Source organism: Cygnus olor, chromosome 1 (assembly GCF_009769625.2).
Source record: "Cygnus olor isolate bCygOlo1 chromosome 1, bCygOlo1.pri.v2, whole genome shotgun sequence".
Lineage (NCBI taxonomy): Eukaryota > Metazoa > Chordata > Aves > Anseriformes > Anatidae > Cygnus > Cygnus olor.
In genome coordinates, this window is record NC_049169.1 from 165,999,751 (window position 1) to 166,011,736 (window position 11,986).

The 11,986-nt window shown below is 39.8% G+C and overlaps 1 protein-coding gene across 8 annotated transcripts in view; it reads left to right on the top strand.

The window, feature by feature from the left end:
* Positions 1-10,985, top strand: part of KLF12 (Kruppel like factor 12) — a 246,828-nt gene extending 235,843 nt beyond the window's left edge. For all 8 annotated transcript variants that reach the window (XM_040540371.1, XM_040540379.1, XM_040540395.1 and 5 more), the window contains one exon: positions 1,755-10,985. In XM_040540371.1, coding sequence (XP_040396305.1) covers positions 1,755-1,936 — 182 coding nt within the window. In that variant the 3' untranslated portion in view covers positions 1,937-10,985. The remainder of the gene's footprint in view (positions 1-1,754) is intronic.
* Positions 10,986-11,986: the final 1,001 nt, after the last annotated feature.

Below are 11,986 nucleotides of genomic sequence, written 5' to 3' on the forward strand. Positions count from 1 at the left end.
GCTCCACACTAGCTGTTTGCAGCAAGGGCACGTGTGCAAGGCAGTTCAGTGACAAATCCGAGCCCATTTTGCAGAGCTTTGTCCTTGGCAAGCGCACGTGCCCTGCCATTTGCTGCACCGCCATGGCTGTCCGGGCACAGCGGGTCCTGCTCAGCTGGGGGCTGTAAAATCAGCAGGGCAACCTGGCTGCCAGTGCAGAGCTCCGGCTGTGGGCTTGGCAAGTCCAGCCTGTCAGCCCGGAGCCCGGATCACTCTCTCCTCGCCGCAACTGTTTCCCACCCCCGTCCAACATCAAAACTGCAGCGCAGCCCAGATGGTGCGCAGGAGGGACTGCCCCAGCGAGCTCAAATACTGCCGACAGCCCCACCGCATGCCTGTACAGCATCTGACTTCCTTACAGAGACACCCGCGGCCATTTCAGCTGGACTTCTCAGGGCTGTTTGAACTTGGCGATGACTTTCTTTTGAAACTCCGAGCACTCGGCAAAACATTTACTGACTTTCGAAGAGATGCTGGGAGGGAGGTGCTGCCTGCGACAAAGCGAGTGTTGCGTCACTGGCTCGTGTAATTGGAAAGGTATTTCGCGAGCTGCTCGTGATTCATAAATGATAACAAATAACTGAGGAACGACTGTGTCCGATGAAGGAAACAGTAGTTGCAGAGATGCTCTTGTGTTGTCCTGGTTGTGGTTAGCTGGTTCAGGAAGGGAAGGTTAAAAAATCACGTTTGACACACCAGAGGAACGCGCACGCAGACCTCACACAGTTTCCCTTCCTCAGTTTTGAAGCATGCTCAACTGTAGGATCAAGGTAACTCCCAAGAGCATTTAACATGTAGACGTTAAAGAGTGGTGATAGAAATCCCAAACAAGTACAGCCTTCAAAGGTGGCAAAAATGAAATTTTATAGCAATTTCTTTTATGAAAACACAAAGTCTGGATCAGCCATATTAATCTTCTCCTGTGACACTCTATGACACAGAACCTGGGGCATGCATTATGTTTAACTTCAGACAAAAAGCAGTGGGGTGGGATTTTCCAAAACTGCTCTTAGCCCAAGTCTGATATCATTGAAGTAAATCAGTTTTTATCAATAGCTGTGTGCAAGTCCCGTGGCTAAGTACTTTTAAAAATCATAGACCATTCCTGGTAACATCTTACAGGCAAAATTAATTTTACTGAACTTAAGTGCAATAAATAAAGAGGACACTTTGCAGATTGAATTTTTATGTTTCCTTGGGAAATCGTACTTCATTTTTACCAGCTTGCTAAGAAACGTCCTGCAGTGTTGTTTATACGAATAATTAGAAACCTTCATAAACTTCCTATAAATAATTGGAAGTCCTTGGCACCCTTTGATAAATTGCTGAAAAATAGGGCAGGCTGGCCGTTTTGGGAGAAAGTACAGCTTGTTGGGATGAGGCTAGCAAACTTGTACAGTAATCATGGGAATAATTACACAGCCCTTTGTCCTTACGTTAATCCCTGCATCACCCCTGCAAGGTAGGATCTATACTGTTGCCTTAATCCTGTTGATTTTCTTAGTCATGTGAATGCCACAGGAATGATAAATCTCGAGGCCCTTTCCTTATATTCAGCAGATTCGGTTCATAGTAATTGTGTAATTTGGCCTAAAGAAACCCCTAGGCAGTGGGTGTTCATGGGAAGCGTACAGAGGGGGTTGTGGGGATTAAGAGCAAGGAGGCAAAAGTCACCACCTGTTTCCCCCCCCACCCCTTTCTTTTGTCTCTGCCAGGAGAAAAACCCTACAAATGTACCTGGGAAGGCTGCACCTGGAAGTTTGCTCGCTCCGACGAACTGACGAGGCATTACCGCAAGCACACGGGAGTGAAGCCATTCAAGTGTGCAGACTGTGACCGCAGCTTTTCCCGCTCAGATCACTTGGCGCTCCACCGCCGCAGGCACATGCTGGTTTGAGAAACGCTACCTGTTCCAGCCGAGCTTAAGAGCTGGGTCTCTTAACTACCCGGAGTGAATTCAGCAGGGCTGAATCCCCTTCTACAGTGTTAACAGGCAGGGCTGTCCCTGCTGTCTGTAACAAAAAAAAATAATAACAAAAAAAAAAGCAGGAAAAGAAGTGCCACTCTTCTCCTCGCCATCTGAAGTTAACCCCATCTGCCCCTCAGCATGGTTACACCCCAAAAGTGTCATCACAATCACCTGGGAAATAGCAGCCGAAATGCTACAGGAATGGGCATTATTTTACATGCTGCGTCCTTTGAAAAAAATGTTTATAGCTTGTATGTTTTCTCAGCTGTCGGACATTTTATTCCTGAAAAATCACTGCTGATTGGAGGATCAGATGCCACAAATCAATGATGATGATGAGAGCAAGACTGATAGACCTTTATTATCCCATCTTTTCCGCTTGTTTTGAATACCACCTGGCCAGTGTCAGTCTCACGCCCAAGCTGTGCTACAGACAAGCTGCGTGGGAGTAGGCGAGAAGATCCTGCTGGAGAGGTCCCACCTTCGGAGCCGAAGGGTTGCTGGAGCAGACTTTTGCAATAACAATGGTGGCATTTTAATGTTGTACCACAAGTTGTCATTATGCCATTGAGGACACCAGCCATTTAACCTTTTTCTTTTATCCTTTTTTTTCCTTTCTTTTTCTTTTGTTGTTGTTGTTGAAGTCTGTAAAATAAAAAAGGGGCAGCAGTATTTCTGCTGAAAGTACAATATTAAGTATCTGTATTTTACCATGGACTTATTTAGAACCATTTCCTGATTTGTATAGAAAAAGCCGATCTGAAAACTACTACCCCGTTCTCAAAGTGCAGTTTTCTTTCATGCAGGTATCCTCTTCCCCGTGACCAGTGTTTGAATGCAAAGAAGTAGTCAGATCTTATGCTCGCTGGTACCAAGGTTAGGGGTGTAGGCATCTGTGGAATGGAATTGAATGTACCCACAAAACAGAAGAAAGGGCTGCGTCTCTTGCAGAGAAAAAGCAATAATGAGTAAAATGGTTCTCAAAACAATAATTCACTCCACACCAACAGAAGGCAGGGATGCAGAATAGCATGTAAGACCATTTAAGTCAATCTTTCTGATGGTTTCACTGACCTGCTAGGTACCACAATTAAGTACATTCATTTCCTTCAACGTAAAACTTATTTGTGTCTGGAAAGCAAGACAGATAAAGGAAAGATCTGAGCGTTGAGGAGTCAGTGGATGAACTGTAAGTAGGAAGGAGAGATGGTTCTGGATTGGTGCTCTGCAAGACATTATGTTTCTCCCTGGGAATTAGGGAATAACAAGATTTTGCCAGCTGTCTGTTATGATACAAATGGCCCTTTATATGGGTAGCAGTGGCTGCCTCTGCTGGGATTTTCAATCCAAGACTTTTCAGATTAAATAAAAGGAAATTCTTGATCATTCCCATACAGCCCTATAATTGTGAATCAATTTATATTAATTACATTATGGAGGAAAGAGAGAAACTCTTAGTCATCAGTTGTTCGTGAAAACAGAATAGTGTTTTTCTGTTTTCCTTCCTCACAAGGATCTGCCTATTCAGCTAAATGCGACAAAGAAGGGGCTTGGCAAGATTTTTAAGTGTTGAGACTTTTATAGCTTAGAGATAAAAGATGTATACATAAAGGTCTTTTGCAGTGCATTTAATTATGAATATTTGGTTCCAGGAATTGCACAGATTAAACTTGTGATGGCACTTGTTCATTTTTAAATGTTTGATCAGTCTGAATTCATTTCTGATTCCTGAAGTAATGGTTGTAATGTTGGTGGGGGTTCGGAAATCAAGATAATCTTTAAGAAAAAGCAGCACAGAGTATCCACACAAATACTGAAAGCAATTGCAGTTAATTGAGGATTAATAAGACTGGGATAATACTTTCTAACAGCGTTTAGAGGCTCTAGAGTATGATTGTCTTTAAATACAGTGTAAACGTTCCCCGATAATGGATAATTTATCAGCTCCCTTAAAGAACTTCAGTACTGTTAAAATTCAGTTTCCCCTCTTCTGACTGGTCAACATAGAAACCCAGGACAAATTATCAGCAGCCATAGCAGGAAAAATGCCTCTCCCATTTCCCACTGACCACGCTGGTAATCATCTTCCACAAAATTTGGCAGTGTTTAGTACCCAGCTCAGAGTTAGTATTCAAGCAGCAACACCGAGTGTCGATGCAGTTTAAAAAAGGCTGAAACGAACAGGGGCTTTTTGATAGCCCATAACGCATCGTGGAGCAACAGAACTGGGTTTTTACCAACAGCGTTACTTACTTAAAAAACGGATTGTCAGTGTTGTGCCTGAGGAGGTTCATGGACTGCATTCAAGGTCTACTTTTATGTGTTTCAGTGTCATTCCCTTTAAATGAATCACTCGTTCTCAATGTTTTGGGAAAGAATTCAGGTCAGGTACAAGTCAATTTATATAATTATTTTCTTGCCTGAGAACATTTTAACTACCAATAACTTGAATAGCAGCAGAATCTGTGATTTTCCCCCCATAGAAAATGAAATTTATTGGACAAGAAACTATTAAGGCTGTTCTGTTAGCATTCAAGAGAAGCAGTGAGAGGCATCATCTCTGATGTTGTTCACAAGGGCTGAATGTAACTGGGAGGGACCAATGTCTTCTTCACGCTTCCTCTGTAGTCAATGGTGAGAAAAGAGCAATTGAGAGGCCCTAAATTTCAGTGTGCAGCTTTGAACTGCCCTGTGCTGACTGCACAGAGAAACCCGAGGAGGTTTGTTTCCCAAGGCAGAAGTTGCTCTTTGTGAACCCCTTGTCTTTCAGCCGGTTCTCTGTTACTTTATACATGTGAAACACAACAACAGAAAGAGGGTCTGGTTTTATTCAAGGAACCCCAAAGTGACAAGGGGGCAAAGCAGAGCTCACGTTGAGGGTCACAGGCTCAGGGCATGCTGATGGGAACAGAATGAAGCTAAAAGATAGAGCAGTGCACCCTAAATTTCCTTAATTAACAGGCAAAAATGGATACTTGGCCTTCCTAGCAGACGTGTACGAGCTTTTTATGCTGCCCTACAACCCTACCTCTAGACACCTTGGCCAACCAGCAGCAGTCTACCACTGGGTTTCGAGTAGCCAGTATGATCCTTGGCAAGTCTCTCTTTTGTACCAGAGCCCTCAGGCTTTGGCCCGAGGTATTTTTTGAGGATATTCTCAGTTTTGGTTTTCCCCTTCAGAAGTATTTTAAGAGAAATTACTTCATGGGAGGAGGGTATTCGGACGTGGAGCTGACGTCTCCCAGCTTCTCAGGGTGTTCTTCCACCAGTGGCTGTGGTCCAGGCCCGCCAAATTTTGGTGCTTGTGCAGAGGTTGAGGGTGGTTACTCCATGGCATTTTCCTCAAAAATCCTGGTGTCCCACTGCCACGCTGCGACATTGCATAACTGTGGTGAAGGCTTACATCATGCGTGGCATGCAGAAATACCAGATCTCCTCTTGGCAGCACACAGTAGGTCCATCTGAATTGAGCAGTTGGGAAATACAAATATATACGGTGTCCCCGTTCTTTCAGAAAGAGATTTATGCTTTTCGGTGTGAGTAAAGGACAGGTAATACCCACTGTGGCCATTACAGCTCAGCCCACATGGGAAACTGCCACGAAGTGTCAGATTTCAGGTATTTTCAAAAGGATCCAGTGGATTTGTCAGGAAATCTCAGTAGCCAGCATTATATGAAAACATAACAAGCAAGCAGCTTTGATACAGAACTTTTTAAATTTTAAATTGTCATTATTTTTTGAGCACCTGTTTTATTCAGCACTGTAAAATTGGCTCATTGCAACAGCAATTTATACTGGGGATGAAGATGCAGTATTCCTTATTCTCTATCATGCTTACACAATTAATGAAATAGGTTTAGACTGACTTGTATATATGATTATTTGCTGGAGTAATGTCTAACAAAATTAACAGTGTTAAAAATGACATCAGTGATGTTGATGTTTGGGGTAAACTCACAGTGCAGAGCATGGACAAATAGCTGGACATCCTTTCTCCCCTTTAATAATGGGAATAGCAGTGATCATAAGTCTTGTTTTCCATTAGCCACATTGAAAATGTATTCTAGTTGCCATTTATAAATTTATCTTCTGATAATAAATGCTGTTTAATGGAAAAAATCTCTTTCTCCTTTATTGAAGGTGGGTGCCTCAAACCAGAGTAGGTTTCACCATTAATACCTTGCTTATTTTTTTAGTTTGAACTTTGGTTTGGAAAGGTCAGTGTGAGAAACTGCATCTTCCAGAGCAGACGTGCCTAAAGATGGTTCAGGAAGTCTGCCCTCCTCCTACATGCTCACCCGTACGCCCATGCGTGTAAGTGCCGGCACTTCCACATGCCTCCTCCCATGTGCGGATACATAAACAAGCAAGTTTATAAAAACAAAGCAAGATGAAGAATTGGAAATAAATACTGTAAAAGGAAATACTACCTTCTTAAGAAACCAGCTTGTATTACTGTATTATGCCTTTGCCTGTGATTTATAACTGAAGAAGCACACAAAGAAATTTAAAGATGATTGTTATATTTTCACAGTTTCATGGTAGCATTACGGTTGCTGTGTAATATGCTTATCAAAATCATGCCTGTTGGTCATTTAAAAATGCTTCAGTTCTGATCAATTGCAGCAGTAAATCAGTTTTTAGTAAAAAAAAAAAAAATTAAAAAAAAAAAATAACTATAAGGATACTGCATCTTTAGAAATTGAAATACATTGAAAGTATTTTACTATACTTGTAACAGTTTAATTATTCTGTAATATATGTGATACTGGAAAAGTATTTTCAAACTCAATTTTTCATGGGGTGTAAATAGGTTAAATGAAGTACATTTAAAAAAAAAAAAAAAAAAAAAAAACTGGTTTTCATCAAAAAATGGTTAAATAATGCCCTGCAAAGCTTAAACAGAAAATGTTAAGTAGATTATTCCATTTTGGGGAGCGTGTTTTCTCTGCAAGACAGAATGGACACTTCTTTGCTGTTTTGCAGATGGCATGTGATATAGTGAAGTCATATTGTGTCCTTCAATGTCAAATAAGTCAACACTCAGAATGTCTTTGACTGAATAAAGGAAAAAAAAAAAACACTTAAAATGAAAATCATATGAAAAGGGTTGTTTGTTTTTTTTTTTTTTTCTTTCTTTCTGGCAATTTACAGTGAATGGCAGATACAGTAACAGCAAACTCTCGTTTGATTTTATTTGTTCTTGTATTTCCCTGACAACAATGCATCTCGAATAAAGGTTGCAGAGCTGAAATAAGCAGCTGCTCTTTGCCAATTCCAGGGGAGTTCAATCTTCTAGGTGCAGCAGCATGTCAACAAAACCACTGGTAGCAGGACAGCTGTGACATTTAAAATGCACATACACTTCAGCAAGGTAGCCTAAAATCTATTTTAAAAGATGAAACAGAAACTGAAAGTGCCTGTTATTAGAACTGATGGGATGTTCCTATACTTTTACACAGCAATAACTTATGGGATTCTGTCAACAATAAGATGAAAATAAAATTGTACTCTGAGAACAATAATGCAGCACAGAAGCAAACACAAAGTGCCATTTGTATTTTCACATGTTGAGATATTTTGTTAGAAGTTTTAGTTATTTTCTCAAATAACGTCTGTCATATACTTGTGAGATGAGAATGGGTCTTAGTTTACAAATTACTCATATCCATATGGATTCTAAGTAGGTATAAATGGAGTTGATTGTGTTTTATGGCATTTCTTCCTAATTTATGTCTGATATGCCCATATATCCAGGGTATTCTGTAGTAAAATATTCCAAAAACCAGCAATAAGCCCAATGGAGCTTTTTTAGGGTACACACTAGAACAGGGATTCTCCTGAAAAATCCTCTGCATTGGACTCTGGAGCTGAGTTCGTCTCATGTCTCCTTTCTCTTCTTTGTGTAACACTGGTATTTAATACCATCTTTGAACTGGTTGACTCCAAGAGAGGACAAAATATATCACTTTATATATTATTATTATTTTAGGAACAAAGGAATGAAAAAAGTGGGGACTATTAGTCTAGAAACTAGCTGAATAACAAACAAGAAGATGATATAACTGGAGTGGAGAAGGTTTAGTTTTTAATATTAAGTGGCCTAAGCGATTGCATCAGTAGACTGATCTCACTAGAAAATGGCCAGATCTGTCTCTTCCTTTCCTTGTTTCTCATTTATTATTTTTATTAATCTAGTAGGTTTCTGTAAAAAAAAATAATAAATTACTGATGCTAATGGAGTCTTAAAATAGTGGTGTAATGCCATCCCTCATGCTTCTCCTGTTCCTAAAAACGAATTTATTGGAGATCAAAATGTAACTGGTTGTCCTAATGCCTTTGCCAAGAACAATTGCTTTCTGTTCTCTAGATTTGTACCCACCATTTATCTGTGCAGAATTTTGTACTCGTGCAGTTCTACATTTTGCCCAGATTTTGCTACCCTCAGTGGGTTTCTGTTTGAGTGGGAGAATGGGTTTTTGTTTTTATTCACCAAGGCAGGATTGCATGTGCGCAAAGATGCTCACGTATGGAAGACAGCGGAGGTACAAAATAAAAGCATGTGGCCGTGCGTGTAAAAACTAGACACTGATGCATGCCAGTTAGTCATGTGAGAAGACCACTAGTTTAGTAACAACTTATTTTTAAATCTGTTAGACATCAGTGGAAATAATCCCATCAGAACATGCATATACTTATTCTGTCATCCTGAACTTAATCTCCAAATATTAAGCACATAAAAGAGCTCAATTCACACTGGGGATTTGAGGAGAGCACCAGGGAGTGTGTCATCAGAAGGACAAAGGAAATGTGAGTTTCTTATACCTGAGCTGTTTGTTGGAGAGGAGGGCTTGGTCCTTTGTTCTGAAGCTGCAGTGCTCTGAGGAGACACCCCTAGAAATGCATGGTGGTGGGAGTTTGGCTGACTCCACCACTAGGTGTGTGAGTTCTTGCGTAGGAAAGGGCATCTGGTCTTCACCATCGTGAGACGAGCCAGGCTTTTGGGGTTTCCTTCTGAAAAAATTAATACAGAGGGGTTTTGTTGTTGTTGTTGTTCGGGGGTTGATTTTGTTTGGTTGTTTTGTTTTGTTGATTTGCCAGCATACCTCTATAGCAGCTTGTGCTTACTGACTTTAAATTATGAAATAAACTGAGTTGTCTTTGGAGTGATTTGTAGATTATTCAGTAAACAATCATTCAGTCCTCCAGACAAGCAAAACTGTGAATGCGAATTTTAGCTATTATGAAAATAAGAACAGCAAAAGTTATTTGGGGTCCTCTCGTCCATATGTGTGACCTGCAATGTTTCCCCCGGCTCATTCTCAGAAATGTCAGTGAGCCAAGGTGCTGTCAGTTAGAAAACACGCGTGGTGGTCCATTGACTTGTTAAGCCTTGCTTCATGCTGCTAGCTCTGCATTTGGAAAACAAGAGTTCGGTGTCTGGTAGGAGACACACTCAAATAGGTAAAAGCTTCGATGAACTGCCATAAGCATGAACCATGAAGCACAGATATGGGTTCAGATGCTGCTTTTCTCCCTGTTCTTGCCTTTCTACATGTGAAGAGTTTCTTTGGAAATATAGTTTGAGCCACAATCTTCACAAACAAACAAACAAACCAAATTATTTCAAAATTCAGAATTTATGTTCTCATTTCTGGCTTCAAACTATTTTTCAATGCTATATTTGCATCTTGTTTTTCATTAAATAAGAAAAAAAAGAAAAAAGAAAACCACCATAGTATATTTTTCCCTATTGTCCTATACATTGCTTCCTTGGTGATGTAATTTCTCCACTGAACACCTACACAGTATGCTCTCTTGACCTGCTCTGTCCCCAAGAAGTTATATATCCCATGTGCACTTACAGCAGAATATACACGGAGATAGTAATGAATTACTTAAGTTTCATGCACCACCAGCCTTAAAACCTTCAACCCACACACACAGACACACACATTCATACACTTCAAGTGAACGAGAGATTTAGACACTGCTATCAACATGTGGGGTCAAAAATACCATTAATTTGGAAAGTTTCTTTCAGCTGCGTTTAGGAAGAAACAACAGAATAATGAAAAATACCATTCTTGGCCAAGTCACTTATGGATGAAGCAAATTCCCCTATGGCATTAGTTGAATGAAATCCTAAGGATGGGGCTGCGTTTGGCCTCCAACTGTTCCTTCTAATCAGGTCGTTATAGCTGTATGTACCAATGAGTGTTCATTTGATCCTCCTGTGTAAAAATACAAAAACATCCCGTAGTTTATAAAGTGACTGATTTGGGACCGAAGCTTCACAACAATGGAATTAGTATGCATGGCACCTCATTCTTTTTCCTACGATAAGATGCAAAAGGGAGGGTCGTTATCAGTAACCCCATAGAGATAATAGTGTCGATAGAAGCCCTGTACTTCAAAGGAATAAAAATACCAGTGCTAGCAAGCAAGCAGTAGTTTCTCATCTTTTCTTTTGCCTTTTCAAAAGATTTTCCATGCAAAAATTACTTTTCTTCAACAATAATAAAAGTAATCATCTGAAGATCTAATTTCCCGATAGTTTCCTCTGCATTTATATGCTATGTAGTGTTTAGGCAACACCTATGTTATAAGTTTATTAATATTATGTAAGTGTTGTTCTTGTATTTATGTATAGTGTATGTATTGTAAATATACTCAGAGCTTTTTTTCCTCTTACTGTAAAATGGTGATTTTTTTTGCCCTATGATAATGTAAAGGGAATCCCCTAATGAAATTCTGTCAGAGGATGATTATTCCAGTCTATTCTCAAAGATTTAAATGAACAAGTGTTATCGTTTTTAATGGTGTCTCAGACATATTTTGTTGGTGCATTGCTTTTCTGTATTCAACTTTCCTATGAATTGAGCTGTGAATTGAAATAGAGTTTAAACCTTTAAATGTATGCATTTGTATAATTATCTGAATGGAGGCATGAAGGTTAAATAAAGCATTTTGTATGGAACAAACCCCCTAATTATTACTGTGGATGACTCAAACCTTCTGGAATACCCAGTTATTAACTTTTTAAATTAAACCTTTGTTAAAAAAAAAAATCTTTTCTATAAACATATAGTGATTTTTTTTTTAATGGAATGTTTTCTTAAGAAATGGATTTTACTTGCTTTACTGATTTTTTAAAAGCCATCATATAGAGTACACATTCTTTCTTCTTAGTGTTTGCGCATCTGTGGCAAAGCTGGAACAAATAAAATAGCACTCAGCAGTATAAACAAAAATGTCCTGGGATGATATAAAAATATTTTGCATTAGTATATAATCTGAGTTCACTAAGTATTTTAAAATGGAATTGTGTGTCTGTCTCTGCCTTCTTTCCCTCTTAATTCCCTGCTTGTAGGGATACAATTAGTTTACAGCATCCTTAAGATGCCCGTGCAGCTGAGAGAGGATTTGTTCCTTGTATGCATGCCAAGTGAAGAAATGGCTGGGGAAGGAAGGCTTTGGTGAACTGGAAAAATCAGTTTTGTACTTTGTTGAAGTTGGGTGCTATTTGTGATTGCTCCTAGGGACGTTTTGAGACTCATGGACTTCTCTTCCGTGTCTGTGGAACAGTTCCCTGCATGTTTGAGGCAGTATTCAGGACAACTGTGGAGACCAAGGCAGAGGCTTTGAGCTGCACTTTGCCCTTAATGGTGAAATTTCTCCTTAAATGTGAATTTTCCATCCCTTGCAGTTCCATTCACTTGCTTTTAGCCAATATGATCATTTATCTAATAAAATCCACGATGTTACGTGGTTACAGGCAGAGAAACAAGTAAACAAAGTCATTTGATTTGGAGACCTCTGAGCCTTATCAAGAGATGCGTCTAAACCAAAGCCCTGCTAGAACAGATCTTGAATCTCTCAAAGCACTGATTAATTTAAACATCAGATAGTCCTACTAGTCCTTCCAAGGTACTTTTGCTCTCCACACAATAAGTTGTTTGTTCTTCCTCAGTGTC